This window comes from Callorhinchus milii, unplaced genomic scaffold (genome assembly GCF_018977255.1).
Source record: "Callorhinchus milii isolate IMCB2004 unplaced genomic scaffold, IMCB_Cmil_1.0 Scaffold8, whole genome shotgun sequence".
Lineage (NCBI taxonomy): Eukaryota > Metazoa > Chordata > Chondrichthyes > Chimaeriformes > Callorhinchidae > Callorhinchus > Callorhinchus milii.
Genome location: NW_024704749.1, coordinates 8400714 through 8423781, shown reverse-complemented (window position 1 = coordinate 8423781; position 23068 = coordinate 8400714). Strand labels below are relative to the sequence as shown.

The 23068-nt window shown below is 58.4% G+C and overlaps 1 protein-coding gene across 3 annotated transcripts; it reads right to left on the bottom strand.

Annotated features, from left to right (window-relative positions):
* Positions 1-1356: 1356 nt before the first annotated feature.
* On the bottom strand, positions 1357-22844 carry ncor2 (nuclear receptor corepressor 2; the record flags this gene model as incomplete). 3 transcript variants are annotated; one of them, XM_042337718.1, is given in 43 exon segments in its annotated part: positions 1357-1807; positions 2139-2321; positions 3885-4106; positions 5466-5519; positions 5953-6098; positions 6424-6531; positions 6667-6773; positions 7070-7206; positions 7594-7758; positions 8081-8535; positions 8829-8985; positions 9225-9323; positions 9463-9615; positions 10012-10257; positions 10599-10808; positions 11172-11544; positions 11914-12203; positions 12495-12581; positions 12874-13026; positions 13337-13463; positions 13579-13682; positions 13917-14018; positions 14387-14498; positions 14919-15088; positions 15275-15439; positions 15602-15746; positions 15949-16069; positions 16435-16822; positions 17161-17281; positions 17497-17639; positions 17929-17991; positions 18331-18506; positions 18893-19008; positions 19336-19506; positions 19794-19848; positions 20049-20227; positions 20327-20420; positions 20745-20917; positions 21445-21511; positions 21695-21747; positions 21866-21922; positions 22082-22195; positions 22686-22844. In XM_042337718.1, coding segments are annotated over 43 exon segments (6693 nt in total), but the record flags the coding sequence as incomplete, so codon positions are not given.
* Between the last annotated feature and the right edge of the window lie 224 nt (positions 22845-23068).

The following is a 23068-nucleotide window of genomic DNA, read 5'->3' as shown; positions in this document are numbered from 1 at the left end:
ATTGCCAGTGAATTTACCGGGAGCTGATTGTACGTGTGGAGCTGCTGGTGTTGTTTTACTGACCCCACGATGGGCTGTTGTTGTTGTTGTTTTAATGATCCTGTGAAACCATTTGAAAGACGAAGGGCATCTCTCTCTCTCTCTCTCAGTCGGGTGTCCTGGCCGACAATCCCCCGATACAATTTACTCGTTCGGCTCACATCTCTTGAGATGCTGTATTAAAGGCAAATTGTTCTTGTGGTCGTCAAGGTCCAAATCCTTGACTGTCCAGCACCTTGGGACGCACGTCCTCCAGACACGAAAGGTGTGGTACCAATATAATTTGCTGGTTGTTGCGCGGTGGGTGGTTGCCCTGCGTGCAAATTCAGTGCTGCGCTCGCCGAGCCAAAACACACAGTCGCCGCACCGGGCAGTAACTCAATTTTGTTTAAGAAAAACAAACAAGTATAAGTTGCGGTCCTGATCAGAGCAGAACTGGACAGTGAGAAAAGCACACAGTGGGATTGTTGGGCCAATAGCACTGCCTGGCGGCTGAGTGGAGGTACAGCAGGCACGTGGAGCACAGGGGGCGAGAGCGCAGAGACCCCAAGGAATCCTCCCATTCAGCTGCTGATAACCCCGCAAGCCAATCGCCCTAACGTAGTAGGGTGGTCCGAGCTGTACAAGCAGCGGGAAAGCTTGCCAGACAGTGCTTTCAATGGCAGGCTATGCGGTCTTAGCCGGTTTCCCCCCCCCCACCCCCCAAGCCTGGGCTCTTGCCAACCTGCCCCTAATGCGTTCCGGAATTAGGTACGCTGGATGCATCCCTCCAGGGAGAGAGAGAGAGAGTGCGTACTCTGGGATTTCCGTGTGTAGGTGGGACGCATAGAAGTCTCTTCTCAGTTTGGTTTGGAGACTCTTAAGCACGGTGATGGGTTTCCGCGTGTGTCAAGACCCCCAGCTGACCCAATTTTTAAAAAAAATCATACAGCGACATGAAGCCCCCTCTCCCCTACCCCCAGGGGGTCTGGGGGGGGGGATCTGGTCACAGACACATCCCGACCCCTGGCTGCATTGTCAAAATCGATTTTTTTTTAATGAGAGACGTAAAACGTAAAATGGCACTTTAACAGTACAAATCAATTTAAAACTATACAGAATAGAAAAATTAAAAAAAAGAATCCTTGCTTCTGTTCAAAGGTGAAGAGATGAGTGGGTGGAGGGTATAGGGACATGGGGGGGGTGGGGGGAGAGGTGAAGTGTGGGGGGAAGAGGATTGAGGGGAATGAGTAGTGGGGTGCCAAAGAATTGGTTGGGCAAAAATTTTGGGGGGAGGAGCAAGGAGCGAAGGGGGGAAGAGTAGTGGGGGGGGGGGCAAGGATTGGGGTGGGGGGGGTCTGTAATGTCAGAAGGGAGGAGGGGAGTGGGTTCGATCTTCTGAACAGTGACGAAGGCTTCAACAATACAGGTGAGGAGGGAAGTGGGCAGGTGATTATTGAGGGGGGGGAGCGGGGGCATTTCTGTTAGTGCATCAGAGAATCCCCCAAATCCCCGGGAGAGGTGGTGAGGGCTGCAGCCGTCACGAGCCATGTGCCAGGGTCCCTGGAGAGAGGGTCTGGGTGGGGGGGGGGGGGTGGGCGTCCCCTTGTTCCTGGTCACTCGCTGTCGGAAAGCGTCTCGTACTGGGAACACAGCAGAGGCTGTGGCTCTCGCTCCCGCTCCCACGCACGGGGCTGGGTCGCTGTGCCGGCGTGGGGGAGGGGCGAGCCCGTCACCATGCCCGTCGTCAATCTCATCGTCAGCGCGTTGTATGGGAACGGTGCTGAGCCTGGAGGGGGGGGTGGGGGGGGAGAGGGAGAGAGAGAGTACGGTGAGAACACGGCTCCTCACCCACTGGGCAGGTGGACGGGGAGAGTGGACAAGTAGACGGACGATGGCGAGACAGTCGGTGAGACGGATGGCAAGCGTGAGACCGACAGATGAGAGCGGGCGGACATGGGGCAATGAGGTGGACAGACAGACAGACAGACAGACAGACAGACAGACAGACAGACAGACAGAGAGCGTAGACAGACAGACACACAGACAGACAGACAGACAGTGAGCGAGAGTGAACAGACAGACGAGCAGAGAGCGCGGACGGGCAGACGGTGACCGACCTGTGGATGATGGCCTGTCCTCCCAGACCCTCTTGTTGAGCGGGGTCCTCCTATTACAGTCGCCTTCGGAATGGACGGAGGAGACTGAAGCCGGCCTCTCGCAGTGCAGGGGGCCGGTGCCGGGGCCCGGAGACTTGGCTTTCCTGCCGTTTCCCCGCGATGACAGCTTGGCCTTGCCCCCACCTGCGGACGAGACCACGTCACCTCACTCAACAACGCTTGGCCAGTCGCCACGGCAATCCCTACAGCAAACCCCCCCCCACCCGCAGCAAAACAAACATAACAGCAACGGCCAAACGGCAGCACAGGACCCAGGCCCCCAGCAACACACAATGCAATGCTCTCTGACATTATACAGCAGATATCTGCACACTGGCGCTGTGTGATTGTGTGAGCGCTGTGTGAGTGTGGTGTGAGTGAGTGGGGCTGCGTGCGCGAGTAGGGCTGTGTTTGAGTGCGGCTGTGTGTGTGTGTGAGTGGGTCTGTGTGAGTGGGGCTGTGTGTGTGTGTGTGAGTGGGGCTGTGTGAGTGGGGCTGTGTGTGTGTGTGAGAGTGGGGCTGTGTGTAAGAGTGGGGCTGTGTGTGAGAGTGGGGCTGTGTGCGTGAGCGGCACTATGTGAGCGTATGAGCGCTGTGTGACTGTGAGGGAGCGCAGCGCTGTGTGGGTGGGGGGGAAAGAGAGCCTGGGTTTGTGTGTAAACGGAGCGAGACTAACACTAACGCAGGCAGCTCTGAGCTACAGGCACATGCAGAGTCCCAGAGAAAGAGCAGCACACAGCCCCTCCCGCACTCCCCATGACGGGACCCCTACTCATTGAACACCAAACGCAGCCCAGCTCCCCCCCACCACCGCACAGTTAGTCCTTCTCTTCTCTCCCTCACTTCCTCCTCATCTGTCACCTCTGTCCCCCCGCCCCAATCTACTCCATTAACCCCGAGGACACTGAGCATTCTTCGGGTGGTTGTCGTCTGCCTCCCCACCCCACCACCACCCCACCCCCTACCTAATTTTGCGAGATTTCTTAATTGGATTTGTCCATTTGGAAATCCAGTAGGAACTTCCCTTCCCATCCCATCCGCGCCCCTGGGTTACCTGGGTTGGGGGGGGGGGGGGGAGGGTTATGGGGGTGGGAAAGGAAGGAAAAGCCTGTCCCCCCCACCCCCCGCCCAACCCACCTATCGGATTTCTTAATTTTGAAATCCTGTAGAGAAACGCCGCAAACTGGAGAGTGTGTAACCCGAGTGTGGGGAGAGCGAGGGCATGGCTGACAATCGCAAACTAACCGCGGTGCTATATTAATAATAATAATAATCCTTGCATTTGATACAGCGCCTTATCCGTCTCAAAACGCTTCACAGGAAATACTGTGAAATGGAGAGTGACTGTTTGTTGTGGGCGAAACCCGGCAGCCAATTGTGCACAGTAGTGTCCCGCAGACAACTCGTGGATCGAGTGACCACATCATTATTACTTTTTAAAAATACTTTATGGAGATGTCGTCGAGACTTCTCAAAGCGCTTCACAGAACGCAAGTGAATCGACTGTGTACTTTGTGGGAGAATGATGGAGGGGGAGGCTGAGAGAAAGGAAAAAGTCTCAGGTTCCCCACTCCACCCCTACCTTCCTTCTCTCTCTGCTCTCCCCCTACCCGCCTGCCTCAGTGTCGCTGAGCTGGTGACTGTCCCTGATGTGCCTGCCTGCTATGGTTCACAAACTGCTAGTGAGAAGGGGTTTTGAATGCAGACCTGTTGAGGGCAAGGGGCGAAAGTCTTCACTCTGTTCTCCAACGGCAGCAGAAAGCGGGCTGGGAGGCTCAGCCAGTGGGTTAATAGCAGGCAAACTGAGGGACGTACGCTCTTGCCCACGGTCATCGTATTTGCCCATTAAGGCTTTCCTAATTATGTCCTCCAAACCCATGCTGTTCCCGGACTGATCTGCCATCGACTGGCCTCTACAACTGACTGACCCTGGGAGGGAGAGAGGGAGAATGGGAGGAAGGAGGGGAAAAGAGGAAAGGGAAGAGAAAAAACCAAAGTATATATATATATACATATATATAATATAATATATATTTATATATATATATATAGGACAGAGAGAGAGGAGAGGAGTGGGGTTGGGAGTGGAGTGGAGGGAAGAAACAAACAGTCAGCATGTATCAGCAAGCAAACAAACTTTTTTTTTATCCAGCAAAAAAAAACATTGAAAGATCGCAACGCAGCATGGCATGCCAGGGGTTAACCACCGCGCCTCTCAAGCCACAGCCTGGATTCTCCCAATCCCCCTCCTCCCCACCCACCCATCGTCGCCCCAAAGTGAAATAAATAAAACTCAAAACAATAAAACGCGCTGAGATGGTACTGGCCTCTGAGGGGAGTTTGACTGGCTGCAAGTGTGATGCCCTCCCCCTCCTCAATCATCTCCCCCTCCTCAATCTCCCCTTCCCTGGCACATCCCACCTTCAGTGCCCCCAGGCAAAGCCAGAGGGACAACCGACAAGCCACAGACCTGAAAATGTGAGCCCGTATCCATGATCACAGCTCACACTCACATACAGCCTACGAGACAGAGTGAGAGTTACAGGGGCTTTCCCCCCCATCGCCCCCACCCATCCACTCCTCCACTGACTGATCCTCCCCCCCCACTGAATTATTGAGATTTCTCCGCCCTCCCCCCCCATCACGTGCTAAATTGTTTCAAGAATGTTCGTTCATCTCTGAAAATTAAACAGAGAATTAGTGGTGTCTGAGAATGTCAAAGTGTGAGTGAGCCTCTGTCCCAGTTTGAGGGTGAATAGGAGTCTGAAGTAAGTGAGTGTTCGTATGTGTGTAAGTGAAGTGCGTGTGTGTGTTGGGAGGGGGTCTGTGTATGTGTGTGTGGGGGGGGGGGGGGAGAAGGGGGAGGAGGAGAGGGTAAAGTAGTGGGTGCCGGATCCATCCACACCTTCAAGACTGAGGTTGGTGGATTTCTGGTAGGTCAGGGTATTAAGGGATATGGGGAGAAAGTGGGAAGTTGAATTGAAAGGATTAGTTGAGGTACAGATCAGCCATGATCTAATTAAATGGCGGAACAGACTCAAAGGGCTGAACGGCCTCCTCCTATGTTCCCATAGGGAGGGGCACAGGCCCTGCAGAACCAGTTACAGGAGGTTTGGAAGCTGAAGTGCGGTGTGAGTACAGGGAGGGAGCGCGCAGGGTTAAAGCAAACCCCACACTATCAGCACAGCTTGTCCCCCCCCCCCCCAGAGCACCCCACTCACAGAGCTCCACCCAAAGCACCCCCCAGCCCCCCACCCCCACACTACTCCAGCCCCTCACCCCACTCACCTGCTGAAGTGTGGGCGGGCATGTTGAAGATTTCAGTCCCGGGCTGGCTGATGTCTAGCCAAGTGGAGGAGAAACAGAGTGAGTCAATGGTAGCTCAGCACCCACTCACCCCACCTCACACCCCCTCCCATCTCCCTCACACACACGCACCCTCCCTCACACACACATACCCTCACACACCTACCCCTCATGCAGCCCTTCCCCTTCACCAATTACCTCTAAGAACTCCCCACACTCCCTGTCAACCAAACCCCCACCCCACAAGGCAAAATTCTCCCCCACTGGAGCTCTCTACTCTAATCCCATTCCCTGCTCTCTCACCAGCCGGGGGGGGAGGGGGGGAAGGGGGATCAGTGGGGGGGGTCAGGTGGCGGGGGGAGGGTCAGTGGGGAGGGGAGACAGGGGGCGGAGGGGGTCAGTGAGGAGTGGGGTGTGTGTCAGTGGGGAGGGGGTGTGTGTCAGTGAGAAGCGCTGAGTGTTGGCTTACTGAGCTCGTGGTCTGCTCCACTGACTGAGCTCAGCGTCTTGATGATCTCCTGTTTCTTGAACTTGACCATAGCCGAGTTGCTCTCTGTCAGTTTGCTGAAGAAGGCGGGAGGGTGAGCACTGCTGCCCGGGGACTGGGGTTCCAACCTGTAACACACAGCGCTCGTCAGCCCAGCCTCAGCTCACGATCCCAATCCCCCACCCACCCACCCACACACCCAAGCCCTCCCAGCTCCCGTGGCCACCCCCTACACCCCCACCCCACACATACACCCCATGCCTCCCCCACGCACCTATCAACCCCCCCCCCCATTTTCATCTCAACCTCCCCCCATGCACATGCACACGACAACCTGAGCGCTCCGCCCTCCCCCCCCATGCACACACCAAGCACCCCACCCACCCACACGCACACGACAACCTGAGACCCCCTCCACACCCACCACCCCCCCCATTACCATTATGCCATTACCTCTGGTCGGAGTCACTGTCCCGGCTGAGCAGGTGAGCACCGGTGTCCTGTGGGGGTGAGATTGGCTCCATATCACCGTCTGATAACCCAGCTGGCGATCTGGGAGGCCTGGGGGGGTGGTTAGTAACCTGTGAGATTCTCCGCCAGTGCTTGCCCTGCCCCACCCCCCCTCCACTCCGCATACATCACGTTTCCCCCCCACCCTTCCCAATGTTGTTCCCCCCTCTCCTGGTGTGTGCCTACCTGGTGCCACCATGTATTGCCCCCTGAGGCAGGCCGTACTCTGGCTGCTGGAGCGAAGGGCAGGACACGTGGGGGTGGTTGCGGGTATAATCCTGGGTGATCACCTCCTGTTCACAAAGCAAGGCTTCCTCTCATTACCAACCAGCTAGTCCCCGGCCCACACCCCCCCCCCACACCTCCCTCCCCCTGCTCTCCCCCCACCACCCCCTCCCCGACCACGCCCAGAACTCTCCCCCACTGTTCTCCCCTCCGCCTCGCTCTCTCCCAACCTCCCGCCCACACATCACAGCGCACGGCTGTCTCTTTAAACGAGTCCTTTGTGTCTGAGTGAGTCACAGTGTGCAGAAGTGCAGTAGAGAAATAATGAATAGTAATAATAATAGAGGCTGAGAGAAAGACTTGCATTGATATGCTGGCCCAGTGTCACCACCCTCTGATGGCCTTTGGGAAACGGGGGTGTCAGGGCTGGGCTGTGTGCGTACCGGCCCTCGCCCCCACCTGCCGCCAGGTGTCCCTCCGGCACACTCGCCTTGTGTAGAGCTGCAGAGGAAGCACACGCGCACCGTTAACTGCACAGCCCCGTCACCACGTACACACACCGTCACATGAAGAGTCCCGTGGCGTAGTAGTTAGCGCGCTCGCCTCGCAAGCAAAAGGACACGGGTTCGATTCCATGGGCGGCACGAAACCTTAAGACAAGTTTCCTTACTCCACACACACGCGCCTCTGCTTATCGCGCAGTAAGTGGGATCCCGGTTGTTGCTTGGGGATTGATTGGCGGATCGCTTTTCCGGAGGTAATAATCGCTCCAAAAAAATACATAGTCAATCAATCCACTTTACAGTATATCCTTCGAAGCACTTTGAATTGCCATCAAGGGGTTGCGTGGGGGCTATCCACTGCGTGGTGTTGGGGTGGGGTACTCACTCTGTGATCCCAGCCTGCCGTCGTCCTGGAGCCCGGCTTTGTCGGGATCGTGTGCCGGGTTGGACCCCCTCCCCCTCTCTTTCTCCTGGTGAGGCCGAGGGGAGCCTGCGGGGCTGATGGTCTCGATGCCATCAGAGCTGTTCGAGTTATAGCCGCTGGGAGGACCTGCTGATGGCAACAGTCACCACAGTTGCCTCACCGCGACATCAAGCTATGACACCTCTCCCACCCCCTGCCACACACACACACACACAGCAACCGAACCAACAACACCCCCTCGACTCCACTCTCCTCCGAAACCCACCCAGTGTCAGACACACCCCAAAATCCAGACTCTTCCCGCACACGGCATCTCAGCGGGCGACAGAAACGAGGACTGTCAGAAAAAACGGTAGCAACCTCCCCCGCCCCGAAGCCCACTCCCCCACCCCCCACCCAGCTCACTCCTTCCTCTCCCCACTTCCACATTCCCCTTTCCGCTACTCACCGTCGCTGGCGGAGTCGGTGCTGAGGGAGCCGCGCTCTCTCTCTCGCTTAGCCTCGTCACAGGAAATCTGTCGCATGATAATGGCGTCGATGAAGCTGGCCGCGGTCATGGTGGTGCGGCCCCCGGCACGCAGCTCCTGCACCGGCAGCGAGTAGGCTTTGCTCGTGGTTTTGTCCTTCCCCGGGAGCTCAGGGGCAGCGGTCGGGGGCAGCTCGGCGTACTGCAGCACCGGCGCGGTGTGGAACATCCCCGACACTGGCCCCAGCCCCCCCTCCCCACCGCCGCCCGCCTGCAGCCACACGTGCTCCTGAGGCTTGCCCGGCGCCATGCCGTGCCGCTCCGGCCTGCTCTCTCTCCCCCTCGGGGCCTCCTTGTGGCCGCCCAGCCCCAGCTCCGGCTGGGCCGCCAGCGGCCGAGGCGATCGTCCCGGCGACGGTGAGGACACCGGATGCCTTCTCAAGACAGAAAGAGTTTCACTGTAAACGCTGGCACGAACCCCCACCACCCCTCCCAGGCATAACCCCTCTCCGCCCCCGGCACAAATCCCCCATCAAGTGATAGTTGAGTTACAACCCATTAACACCCACTGCGTCCCACACCAGGTACCAGATAACCAAATCCCCCTCTCCCCACCCACAGATAACAACAACCAAGTACATTTGTGTACCCATTTGTACACTCTCCCGCCACCAGCCCTGAGACATGGCACAGCAGCTGGGGGGGGGGGGAGAGAGTATTCTGTGCTAACCTGAGCACGGAGGTGTTGGTGTCCATGGTTGTGCCCAGGCTCCTGGCCCCCGTGTTGTGTAGGACGCTGGGGCGCTGCTGGGCATTGGCTGGGCCCCGGGGGGAGGCCGGTGAATGCTGGTGGCTGGAATGTGCCGAGGACCGGCTACTCTCGGAGCCTGAAACACAGGGAGAGAGAAAAAGAGTGCGATTGAGTGTGAGAGAGAGAGAGAAAGAATGTGATAAGAGTGTGTGAGAGAGTGTGATAGAGAGAGAGAGCATGCGAGAGATTGAGTGTGAGAGCATGAGTGAGTTGTGTGAGAGCGAATTTGAGAGAGTGTGTGTGAAAGAGAGAGAGAGAGAAAAAGAGTGCGAGAGTGAGCAAATGTGGGAGAGAGAGAGAGAATATTGTTCTCACCAGGTCTCCATATTGCCGGCTGCTCATTGCCGATCAGCCCTGAAGGTATGCCTCGCTCCCTCTCCCCACACTGCACTTTGCTCATGTGTGACAGAGCACCTGGTGGGAGAGAGGGGATTCCAGATGTCAGGACACCAGAATACTGTGCAATCCCATCGCAGGGAGACATCCCAGAGCTCCCAGAGAGCCTCTCCCCCTTCCCCCCCCACCTCCCCCCCTTCGAGAAGCAGCTCTTTACCTGGAGACAGTGGGGAGCTGGTGTAGGAGCCGGGAGGGAAATGCGGAGGGGCGCTGGGAATGTAGGTGATGCGGTCCATATGCGAAGGGGCAGTGCCAGGCGGGGCCTGCACCAAGACTGGTAAATGTGGCACCTGAGACAGGTCAATAATCCCTGCGGAGAGAGAGAGATAGTGAGAGAGTTCACACTCTGAACCCCAATAAATTTCTTGCCATGACCACCAATCAATCAATCATTCCCCCCAATCAATCACTCCGCCGATAGATACTAATAATAATCCTTGTATTTGACATAGCGCCTCATCACGTCTTCGAGACGTCTCAAAGCGCTTCGCAGAATATACTGTAAAGTGAATAATTGTCCCACACACATTCGCTGATCCATAATCAATGACTCCCTGCCTCCAATCGATCACCAATCAATCACCGCCCTGGCCCACTGCCACCCCCCCACCCCTCGCCTGCCCACGTGACAGTGTTGCCAGCACTGGGCCTGGCAGTGAGGGCAGTAGGGGGGAGGGTGTTGTGCTGTGTTGCCGGACGGCCTCACCTCGGGGGTTGGCAGAGTAGCTGAGGGCCAGGGCCTGGTCGCGGGGGGAGAGGCCACGGAGCAGCTCCACACGCTGGGCCACGGCCGCCGCTGCCGCCTGGTGCATCTGCTGCGACGTGATGTAATCGTTGAGGAGGGTCTGCCGGTTCTCCATCGCTGCCGCCTCAGGGCAGCTGCGCAGCAGGTAGGGAGGGTAAGGGTGATGGTACCCGGGAGCCGGAGCCAAGTGCCGGGGCAGGTAATAGGCTGTTAAGAAGAGGTCAAGAGCTGAAAGGTGAGATGTCGGAATCACCGCCGCCATCACCCCCACCCCCGAATTTCATCTGTGTGTCCGACGAGGCATCAGCCCTCAAAAGGGGGAGGAGAATGGCACAGGGGGCAGAAGCGGCAAAGGTGGGTGGGGGGGGGGGGGAAAACAATAACAACTTGTATTTATGTAGCACCCTTAACGTGGGGCAGTGTCTTGGGGGGGGCGCGGGGGGACATCAAAGAGGGGGAACGGCAAAGGGAGGAAAACAGCAAAGGAGGGACGATGACAAAGGGGGGAAATGGCGGAGTGGGGAGATGGGGCTGGGGGCGGTCTTTACCTGGCTCCAGTGTCATGCCCCTAGACATGGCGGATGGGTCGAAAGGCAGTGGGATGTGTCCGCGGTACAAATCGGCGGCGCTGATGCGTCCCAGCAGGTGTTCGTAAGGGTTGTGGGGGGGATGGTCTGGCGCCGGCCGGTGAGGAGATTTGGCGGCAGACAGGTCCCTGGGGGTGGGTGTTCCCTTTCGCTCCTGGCACAGCACTTTCCCTGTGAAACACCGTCCAGCCACCGCGTCAGAGCCAGGATCGCTCGCACGCTGACACCACCCCAGCCACCCCATACATAGCCCCAACACCCTCCCCCGCACAGGCACTACACAAATCCCAACCATTCCCCCTCCCCGAGCCTCCCCACCCAACCACCAACTCCCCTCAACCCCAGCGCCACACCCCCACCCCTCCGACACCCCCAACCTCCCCGCCGGCCCACTCAGACACAACCCCCATCAACTCTAACCCAGCCCCAACACCTACCCGTACACAACCTCCCCCTACGTAGCTCCCTTCGCCTACGTACCCTCCCACCCACCCTCCCTCCCCCCCGCCATTGCCTGGCAGCGACAGCCGTTACCTTCTTGCTGCCTGGAGGCCGGTTGCCGGCTGGCATTGCCGGGGGAGCCGATGTGGAAGGGGCTGGTGTAGTGCATTGCCCCGCGGTGAGCCGCCTGGTAATCCTCATACGTCCGGGGGCTGCTCTGGGCTTTGCCGGGATCGTGGCCCAGGCTGGCGGCGGCTCTGGCCATGGCGGAGGCTGTGCTGACGATGGGGCTCTGCCGGCTCTTGGGGCTGTGGGTGTAGAGACCCCGCTCCGGCCCCCGGCCCCCCTCACACAGCACCTCCAGCTGGTGGACGGGGGGCATCGCCCGGCCGGGACTGCCCAGCAGAGAGCGCACGTCGTGACGTCTCCCGCCCACGGCCACGCTCTCGCACTTCATTGGAGTTCCCTGAGAGAGGAGAGACGGGAATAACCCTATGATAATAATAATAATAATTTATACAGCGCCTTATCACGTCTTCAAACGCTTCACAGGATTTCAATGTAAAGTGTAGTGACTGTGTGTTTTTGTAGGCGAACGAGGCAGCCAATTTGTGCACAGTGACAGCAACGACAAATTACAGTTAAGCAACACCTTTCACATCGGAGGATATCCCCAGGCGCTGACAGTCCAGCAAACAGCCAGGAGGTGAATGAGTGATTGATCTGGGGGATTGTCGGCTAGGTCCCCTTGTGGCGGGTGGGGGGTAAAGAGAGAGAAACTCCTGTCTAGCCCTGGAACTTCCCCTCCCACTCACGCTGGATACGCTGAGCTGACCTGAGTGATGGAGCCTTCGGAGGGGGCCTTGGAGATGACGGAAGTTTCCGGCGTTCTCTGGGCGTCCTCCCTCGGGATCTCGTGGATGGAGCGTCCGGCTTCCTTGACGGTGGTGACCAGGCCCGAGACCAGGCCCTCACCTGGGCCTTTGGCCGTGGCGATCAAGCTGTCCCGAGGCCTCGGCTTCAGACCCTCGCACGGGCCGTGGGGAGGGGTGCTCTCCCGCTTGATCTGCTTGGCATCCCTTCTCAGGTACTCCTCGTGGGCCTCCAGGTGAGCACGGGGGATACCTGCGGTGACACACGGCAAGGCTCAGGACAGGCCACGGTGATTCCCTATCCCTCCTCCCAGCACAAGACGTGTTTTTTGGGGTCGGCCGGGTGTCTGACACGTGCAGAAACCCATCACTGCGCTTAAGAGAAGCTAAACCGAACCGAGAATTCCATGCATCCCACCTACCATCCTACCTAATTCCCAGTGATGTCCCTGTTCCCACGCCGGCACAACCCTTGGCGCCTCCCCCCACCCGCCTTTCCCCGGCACAGCCCTCGGCACCAACCACAGTGAGGTCTCCCTGGTACCTTGTGTGATGGAGCCCTGTAGCTGAGCACTGTCCTTGGCTTCGTGGTGGCTCATGCGTTCTTCGGGCATCGCTCGTCCCATCAGCCCTGTGAGAGGCCGCAGGTCAGTGGTCTGCTGGCCAGCGCGGAGAGTGCAACAGAGAGAAAGAGGAGAGGGAGAAAGCAACAGAGAGAGAGAGAGAGAGGAGAGCTAGAGAGCAAGAGAGAGAGTGGGGTGTGTGAACGAGATAGAGGGGGTGCGTGCGAGGGAGAGAGAGAGAAAGCGCTAGAGAAAGAGCTAGAGAGAGAGAGATAGCGTGCAAGAGAGATGTGCAAGAGAGACAGAGAGAGCATGAGAGCGCAAGAGCGAGCGAGAGCGAGTGGTAGAGAAAAAGCTTACCTTCGTAACCTGCAGTGAGGACATCCCGGCCACACAATCCCCGGGGGATGCCGCCCTCCATCAGCTCGTACCCGCGCTTCACCCCCGCCAGCTCATGGCCCCCGTGCCCGCCGCCACCTCTCCGCTCCTCTTTGGCGTTCTGCAGCGTGGCTCCTGCGTCAGTTGGCAAATCGAGCGTTAGTAACATCAGTGTCTTCTCGCTCCTCCTCCGAAGGACGGCGTCTCCAACAGCGCGGCAATCCCCCCGCCCCGCGGCCAGCCCAACGTCAACAATAACAGCAGCGATTGTATATTGTACACCGCGCCTCTCACAGTGAGAGAGCCTCTCACACACCTCGACGTGGAAGGGGAGGAGAGGAGCTCAAACAAGCACTGATTTGATCCCCAGAGGCCAGGGCAATGCCAAAGCCGGCTGACACCAGCTCTCACCCGACCAGTGGTCACGGCAGACTCTCTCACTCACCGTCGTAGGAGAGAACGTGCCCGCTCTTCCCCTCATAGATGACGTGGCCTTTGGCCTGCTCGCCTCGCCCGCTGCCGTCCGCCATCATCAGGATCGTCCCCTTGTACAGCACCTCGGCCGGCGTTCCCTGCGACACACACACGTGGCGCGGTCAGCCACAGGCGTTCGTCACGGTATCCGGTTACCACCACAGCGAGTGGTGTCGGGAGCGGTGGGAGGGGTGTCAGAGAGGGTAATTGTACCTGAGTGATGGAGCCCCGGTAGGAGGCCGGCAGCTCTGAGGCAATCCTGGTGCCCGGGGTCCCCTTGGTGATGCTGCCGCCCTGCACCAGACAGAGTGCTGAGCCTGCACAGCGACACACACCGTCAGCATAGCGCACAACCCGGCGGAGGGAGAGGGACAGACAAAAAGAGACAGAGAAACAGAAATAGAGATACACACAGACACACAGAGAGACAGACAGACAGAAAGAGAGACACACACACACACACACACACACAAAGAGAAAGACACACACAGACAGACCGACCACTGTAATAAAGACAGAGTACGGAGGGAGAGGCTATGCGGGCCAGGTACCTCTGCCTGTGATGCCCTCGGGACCGGCCGCTGCCACCAGATGTTCGCTCTGACAGCTGTGCCCCCGCGGGGACAGCTGCTCCTGTTTAATGGGGAAAGGCGCTGAGGAGACGAGAGAGAGAGAGAGAGGCCGTCAACACCACAGCCAGCCACCGCAATCCCCTCTCCAACTATCTGTATTCCCTCAGCCCCGGGCGTTCTCACCTGGATTGTGTCCAGCTCCCTCCCCCCCACACACCGGGAACTCACAGCCCAGGCCAGGAGCTCGTGTTGAGTAGCGTGTGTGAGACCGGGCGGTTGTGCTTGTGCCGGTCTGTGCCCGTGTAAGTGCTGTAGTGTCTAAACGGAAGTCTCTATCCGCCTGGTCAGCCGGTCGTTAAAATAACGGATGTAGCCCTTCCTCCCTACCCGCTTGCTCTGGGTTTACGTCAGCCTCCCCCTCTCCCTCCCCCTAACCGCAAAGTACTCACTGTACTTGTTGGGGTCGAGGGACCAGTGCAGTGAGGGGGCCACGGTCACCTGGTGGCTCCTTGCCGGCTCCGCACCGTAACCGGGAGCTGTCAGCAGTGGGACCGGCGTTCCCTGCCGGATACAAGGTCAACATCAATCACCGCGGCCACAGCGTGGTGGGTCCTGGCCAACAATCCTCCTCCAACCCCACGTCCACCCAACCAACCAGCCCGCTACCCCAACATCCCCCCAACCAACCAGCCCCCTACCCCAACATCCCCCCAACCAACCAGCCCCATATCCCAACATCCCCCCAACCAACCAGCCTCTTACCCCAACATCCCCGCCAAGCAACCAGCCCACTCCCTCAGGATCCCGCCAACCCCCTCCCCAACATCCCCCTAAGCAGCTCCTCCCCCAACCAGCCCCTCCTTGGATCGCAGCCGACAAACCCGATAACCAGCTCCTCTCCCAACCGGACAGCCCCTCCCATAGGACCCTGACCAACACCCATTCCCCTAACCAACAACCCCCCTGCCGACTTCTGGTTACCTGAGTGATGGAGCCACTGTGGCGTTCGGCCCCACCATGGTGTTTGCTGGTGGAGACGAGCGGTGGTGGGTCTGGGACGTACGGAGAGCGTGCCAGGCGGCTGATCATCCGGTTGCCTTCGGAGACGTTGGCCGCAAGGTGGTGGTGATGGTGATTGAGAGCCGGATAACCTGGGGGCCAGAGACACTTGTTCACAAAAACCCCAGCCCCAGCTCAGCCCCTTCTCACACTGCGGGTTGGGAATTGGGTTGGGGGTGGGGGGAGATCAATATGGTCTTAAAGCTAGACGTTGGGCCATTAGTGGTGGGATCACGTACGTGTCTCTGGTGTGTTGTGGGTACATTACCGGGGCTCACCTGAAAACTGGACCGTCGAGAAGTCGGTCTGGGAGCAGGCATTGCCGGGGTCACCGGCCGGCAGATGGTACAGGGGCATCTGTCCGTACGAATCACACATCCGGAGATCAAGCTCATTGCCGTGTTTCTTGCCCCCGAGGTTTGTGCAAAACGGTGAGCCTTTGTCTAAACAGAGACAGGGAGCGGGTAAGGGAGAGCCCGAGACTCCGAGATGCTACCCCACCCCGCGCGCGAACGCCACTATATAAATACTTGGTGTTGTTGTGGTTGACACCCGTTGGCATTAACCCTGTGAGCGAGCGAGTAGCCTGTCCCAGCCACACTTACCGGCTGGCTCCCTCTCCAGGTTGAGTGGGCTCTGGCTGCCAAGCCGGTGACTCTCCCCCATCGGCAGCAGCTGCGGCTTGAGACGACTCTTGTCCTCCCGGTAAGGGCCGCGATGTTTCAGGCCCTCGCTGTACAGTTCACACACCTGCACACAGGGGGCACAACCACCGGCCCCCGGTGTTTATTCGACTGAGCCAACCCCTCCCAGCCCCGTCCATTTCCCCACACCGACACCACCAGACCCTCTCCACAACCTCCCCACCCTTGTCCCGGGATCGCTCCCCTTCCCCCCACCAGCACCACCAGACCCACCCCTCCCCTCACGCCGCACCACTGGCGAGACTCACTGTGGGGGGGATGTGAGCCGCTCTCTCCTTCAGCTGTTTCATGTCCAGCGACAACATGGATGTAGGGAGTCTCACCCCGTCCTGGGGCCCATCCAGCAGCCTGCAGAGCGGAGAGGCCATCCTGTATGCACACACACACACACACGTTATAGTCATACATTAACACACACACACACGTTATAGTTATACATTACCACACACACACACAACCATCACACACTAATACACACAGCTAATTACACACACATTATAATCATACTCACACAGCACCCCCCACCCACACACACACACAGCTCCCCCACACACATAATCATACATTAATTTACACAGCGTGTTACCATCACACACAGTTCCCCCCCACACACTCAGCCCCCCCACCCGAAACACACTCAGCACCCCCCCCCCGCCACACACTCAGCCACCCGCCCCCCCCACCCCACAGACAGACACACACAGCTCCCCTGTCTCCCCCCCGCCCCCCGGTACCTGTGCTGGTGGGAGGGCTCGGGATCCTCCACCTCATCGGCACTGCAGGTGGCACTGGAGTCACCGTCTGGGTTAGGAACGAGGCTGCGTGGTCCCTCCTCTCTCTCCAGCTTGGGGGTGCGGCTGGCCTGCCCCTCCCCCGGCTCAGCCCCCGGCACAGGGCAGGGTCTGTCAGGCACGGCCTCGGTCTTCACTGTGATGTCCGGCGGCGGGTCGCTCTCGGCAATCTCACCACGGCCCGGCTCAGCCGTGTCGGCTGCCGGCTCCTCCGTGGCCGAGGTGGGGGGATCCTCCCGCTTGACCCCCCCGCCGCCGGCCCGCGGCTCTTTGGTTCTGTTCGCTCCCAGCGTGGGGGAGGGGGCGCTCTCCGTATCAGAGCTGTTGCCTGCTGCGAAAGGCATAAGGAAACCGTCTGGTCCCATTCCCATTTGCAGCGTCAACTCCGTTCCCAAACCCCCCAAAAATATAATAATAGTAGTTTGGTCACTCAATCCACGACTGTTTGTGGGGACGCTGTTGTGTGCAATTGGCTGCCATGTTTCGCCCACAAAATATACAGTCAATTCACTTTACAGTGTATCCTGTGAAGCGCTTTGAGACGTATAGAAGACGTGATGAGGCGCTGTATCAAATGTAAGGATTATTATTATAATCCCAATCCCAGTCCAGGCCAGTGGGAGTCAGTGGGATTCAGTGAGAGCCGCTCCCCCCTCCACACCCCCTTACCCTCCGTCAGCTCCTCCTCGTTGCCACTCGCCCCAGACCCCTCCATCTCCTCGTCCTCAGCAGCGGAGGTGCTGGCGTTCTCCTCGCCCTTCCTCTTCCTCTTCGTCGGCGTCTCCGCCTCCTGGCAAACGGCACGACAGCAGGTCAGCGCAATGCCATGCGGGAGCGGTGGGGGGGGATCTAGGAACCCCAAGGTTAACACATCCACCATCCAACCACGGGGGCCGAGACTGGTTACCCGCCCTTGTCTCTCCCCCTCCTCTTGTTCCCCCCTCCCCGTCTCTCCCTCCCCCACCTCTCTCCCCCTTCCCCTCCCACCCACCCCCGGGCTCTCACCGAGTGCAGCTTGTGTTGCTGTAGTAACATGTCCAGGTTCTGCCGCCGCTTGTAGTTGAAGTAGAAGTTCTTACACTGAGCCTCCGTCTTGGAGCCCACCATGCGGGCGATGGCCAGCCAGTTCCGGCCATGCTGGACCAGCCCTGAGGAGCAGGAGGGAACGAGCACACGGTTTAGCCGGGGAACGTTCACGGCAAAGGCACAGTGGGGTGACTGCTTTTACAGGGAGCGTCACTGGAACCGTGTGAGGATCCCCCTCCCCAATGCCCGGATAGACTCAAACTGGTGGCAATGTTCGCAGCACAGGATTCCCACCCACCGGCTGGAGGCTGGAGAAATCCAACAACATCCCAGCACCCTTCCGCGTCTCCCCCCACCCAACCCCCACATCCCGCTGTGGCGATCGCTATGAGCAATAAGTGAATTTCACACCTTTTTTAGCAACTTCCATTTCTTCCTCTGTCCATCGCGAGCTCTCCACAGGCTCCGAATAGGCTGCAACACATAAGGCAATCTGTCACTGTCCGCATGCAGGGAATGGCGGGTGCGGGGGGAAGGTGGAGAGAGTGGCCAGGGACGTTAGCGTCCGTGCATCGGGGGTTCGGGGAATGGCAATCGTTTACACACGGCTGGTGTGTGGTTTGCACGTGGCTGACCCGCAGGTTGCACTCGGTTCGCACGCTCACGCAGCTGACCCACCGTTTGCACGTGGCCTGCGACTGGTTTGTTGTTGTTGCTGTTGTTGTTGGTGGTGTTGTTTGCGCGTGGCTAGCCCAGTTTGTACATGGCTGTTGTGTGGTTTGCCCGTGGCTGACACGCAGTTTGCGCACTCACGTGGCTCAGGGGGAGGCTGTGGGGCGGCGCTCTCCTCCTGAGCCTCGCTGGCCATGGAGCGGGTGATGCGGCCTTTCCGCCGGCCCTGGCTGTTGGCGGTTTTCCGGCCCCTCGCGGCCACCGGCTCTCGCTCCTCCGTCTCCTCGCCTGACGTCTCGCCGTTCCTCTCCTTCTCCCTGTCAAGACAGCCGGACGGCGGCGTTCAGCTCAAACCGTGGAGATTCACCGCGCAGGAGGGGCATCATGCCAGATCCACTCCCCCACCCACCCCCGGCTCGCCCCACAGAAAGACCGCTTACACCACGGAGCCCCACTGGCTTAGAGCCACTGCGGCTTGTTTTACTGGCGTCAAGAGAGAGACCGCGGTGCTGAACGGGCAAACTCCAGGATCCGTCCGGCCTCGGCAGCTCTCGGGATCTTGGCTCCCAAGCACCTCAATGAGGTCACAACCATGCAGGGGGCTGGGACAGGTAGAGAGGGAGTGAGAGAGAGACAGAGAGTTACAGAGAGATACACACACGCTGAGAGAGAGTGAGACACACACACGCACACACACACTGACCTGAGAAACTCCTCCTTGCATTTCTCGGTCTCGTCCTCCCTGTCCTCTCGTTCCTCCTCCTTCACATCCTTCTCTCTCTCCTCCTTCTCCTCCTGGTGTGGCCGTGACACCTGCTGCTGTGGCCAAGGACAACACTGCCATGTCAGCGGGGCTGGGTGGGGGAGCGAGCGCGGAGGAGTGTGGGGGGGGCGGGGTAGAGGGGTGGGTAGCGGTAGGCGAGTGAGCAAGTGAAAGGCGGTGGTGGGAAGGGGTGGGGGAAGCGAGCTGGGGGCGCGGAAGGGAGAGAGCGAGGTCGGGGGGGGAGGTGAAAGGGAGAGAGGGAGAGCGGGGGAGGGAGGGAGAGCAAAGGGGAGGGCGATCGAGGGGAGGGAGGGAACGGTTGGCAAGTGAGCGAGCGAGGGACGGGAAAGAGATAGGAGGGAACAGAATAGCTGAGGACTGACCTCACGCCTGGACCCCTCGCGTTTCCAGCCCCCCTCCGCCAGATGTTGCCAGCGGTTGCCGCCTGCGCTCACCTGGTTCCTGCCGCGGCGCCGGTAGTTGCGTCTGACCAGATTCTTGAAGTTCTCGCTCTTCTTGGAAAGATAATAGTGCAGCACGCAGTCTGCCACCGTCTGCCACATAACAAGAGGCCAGCACTCAGACCCACTCTGGGATTAGTGCCCCACACGTTGGCTTCTCACCCCATACATTCCCCCACTCCTGCCTCCCCCACCCCACCACCAGCCCTGAACAGGCACACAGACAAGAGCTGGGTTTAACGTCTCATCCAAAGGACGGTAACTCTGACAATGCAGCACTCCTCCCCACTCCCCCCACCAGCACTGCACTGGAACGTCAACCCCACCCTCCTCCCCGTGAACCCTCCATCCTCCCCGTGACCTCCAACCCTGACCCTCACCTTGCGCTCCAGGAAGGTATTGATGTGGCCAAATGTCTTGGGGTGCTGGATAAACCTGGGGGGAAATGGGGCACACGTTACCAGCCTGTCCCACAGTGAGCCGAGAGCGTGAGAGAGACAGAGACGGACAGAGGTGTGGTAGAGGAAGAGAGAGAGAGGGCAGACGGAAGCGGCACGGACACAGTGGGAAGGTCGGCCTCCTGGTAGCTGTGAATTTCCGGAATCCCCGTGTAACGGGAGCGGACGGCCTCTCACTTCTCGCGGAAGATGTCCTTCTCTTGCTGGCTCCAAACGTTGGCGAGCTGCCGCTCCTTGTACACCTTCATGGGATCCTCTAGGAGCCCGTTCATGTTGATGAAGCGGATTCTCCGCTGCTCGGCGTCGTACAGCATGGGCGGCACCACCGACAGTTGCCGCATCTGCCGCTCTGTGTTCTGTGGGCAAAGAGGGGCACAGTCAGGCCCATAGGCACTGACCCCGGCCAGAGTGTGTGTGTTTGTGTGTGTGATAAGGAGAAGATGGTGCTGTCTCACCTCTTGTTCGGACAGACCGTCGATTATCTCAGACATCTCGTGCTCGCTCCGCGCCACGGTGGCGGGAAGGTTACAGCCCCTCTGACCTACTCTGCTGTTAGACAGAGAGAGAGAGTGTGAGTGTGAGAGAGAGGGAGTGTGAGAGAGAGTGAGAAAGAGAGTGTGAGTGACAGGGTGGGGGGGAGGGATAGAGAGTGCGTGTGAGACAAGAGACGGAGAGTGTGTGAGTGAGAGAGAATGAGTGTGAGAAGGGGGGGGGGGGGGAGAGAGAGAGCAGTCGAGACACCTCCAATGTCTTGGAGTATGTGTGTGTGTGCGTGTGATACAGGACAGTACGATGTGGTGCAGTGTGAGATACAGAGCAACACAGATTGGGTTGTCAGTATGGTACAGTACGTTAGGGTACAGCACGGCTAACCTCTGCACGCGCTCCTGCAGCTCCCGTTGCTTGCGGATCTCTGGGAATTGCCGCTCGTAATAATCCCGTACTTTGCTCTCTCGGGCCCGTCGCCGCGGGTTGCTCTCGATCCGATCCACCTTCTTCTCCCACTCCTCCATCAGCTCGTCATAGCGCTGGCACACCTTCTGCTCCTGCCGTGCGGCAAAGACAGACGGCCTCGGTTACACCACACCAAGAGGGGGAGGGGGCGCCGGTTATACACACACCGGGGGGGGTGCAACAGGCACTAACAAACGGCTAGGAGTGGGATTCGGATTATAATTATAATCCTTGCATTTGATATCGCGCCTTATCACATGTTTGAGATGTCAGAAAGCGCTTCGCATAATATACTGTAAAGTGAATTGACTGATTATTTTGGGGGCAAAACACGGCAGCCAATTAAGCAGAACAGCGTCCCTCAAACAGTCGGGATTTTTTTTTATCTCTAAAAACTAATTTTTTTTTATCATCATCCCCGGACAAACGATCCGCCGATCGACTAACAACCGGGCTCCGACTTACTGCTAAGTAAGCAGAGGAGTGTAGAGCAAGGAAAGTCGTCTTAAGGTTTCGCCCGCCCAGGAATCGAACCTGGGTCCTCTCGATTGCGAGGCGAGTGCTCTCGCCGCCGCGCTACACGACTCTCGATCGCCAGCGTAAACTGTTCCTCACTCACCCACTGCTTCCGCACGTGATTCCGGCGTTTGAAATACAAGATCAGTTTCCTCCTCATCACCTGGTTTCTGCGAATACAGAACATCCGCAGTCGGTCGGAGGCGGTTACACCGCGGACACGCGAGAGACCGGAAGTCGGGCATAGCAGCTCCCGGCGATGTCCCAGCACAATGCCAGCGGTGAGCTGGCTTGCCTTTACAAAGCCACGCGTGCCGTCGGTTGCTGCCGGCGCTGAGGGAAGAGTTACTCACATCTGGATATTCTGGTGGTATTGCTTGGTGTCCGAGGGCTGGTTATATAACGGCTGTGAGAGCGAGGAAGAGAGCACTCAGTGAGACACTGGGACACATCACCGAGACACCGGCATGCGCCAGCGAAAAAGACACACAGAGCGTGGACGGAAGGAGTCAGCCACCACTCACCAGCTCTACCAGGGGCCCCAGACCCTCCAGGGTGCGATGTGCAGCCTCAGCTTTCTTCTGTGGAGAGAGAGAGAGAGAGAGAGAGACAGAGAGCGAGAGAGACAGAGAGCAGAGGTTGAGTCACCATGTGGGAAGGGGGAGAAGCTGAGCTTCGGGGAGGGGGGCTGGGTGGGGCCGGGGGCTGGTTGGGGGGCGGCGGAAGGGTTAAGAACACACCCTGTTCTCATCGTAGATAATCTGCACAACACTACGGTGCTTGGCCTCGCTCGGTGGTGGCGACACCGGGGGCACCGGCTCTGGGGGCTTTGCCGCCTCCTCCTCCAGTTGTTGCTGCCAAAAGAAAGCAGCCGGTTAACCCACACGCGCTCGTTACACAGGCTTACACTGTACTTATCGTTACACAATTATTAGCAGATTACATTACATCAGACCCAATAAACCCATATTCAATACTATCGCACTATATATTATCATATTATATCTATTATATTATAGAACATGTTATTACATATACAGTGAACTCCTGATATCTCATCAGCCCGAGGGAAAAAGGACACGGTGACGAGTTATCAGGAGTGGCGAGTTAGGCGTGTGTATAAAGACATCAATAAGTGCAGTCGGGATATTGATAGCGCGATGACTTACGTGGTAGTGAGAAGTTAAGGCAGGGTTGAGTTTTGAGGAGTGATTAATAACAGATATTATTATACGACAGCAGGGTGAGAGGCGTGTGGCCAGTAATCACCCTCCCCCAACAGGGGTAATCACTTCCCTCCCCTCTCACACACTCTCACTCTCTGTCTCCCCCAGCGCCGCTCACCTGTTTTTTCCGCAGTTTGCCAATCTGTTGCTCCACCATGGCGATCTCACGATCTACACGGTCCATGCTCTGGATCAGCTCCTCCTTGGAGAGGCGTGCCGGGGACAGCCCCAGCTCAGCGTCGCGGGGGCCCGGGCCCCCTGGAGACACCTTGGGGCCCTGGGAGTCACAGGCAGGAGGAGGTCAGTCCAGCGCAGTCACCAACACCAGCCCAGCCTGTCTGCCGCTCGCATTCCCAGCTAACACCATCAACGGTGGATCCATACCAAGCGGCTCCACACCTCATCCCAATCCACCTCATCCAATCCCAACCCATCCCAGCTCATCCCATCCCAGCTCATCCCATCCAGGATTCTTCCTTTTTGCAAATCTCTGGCAATTTA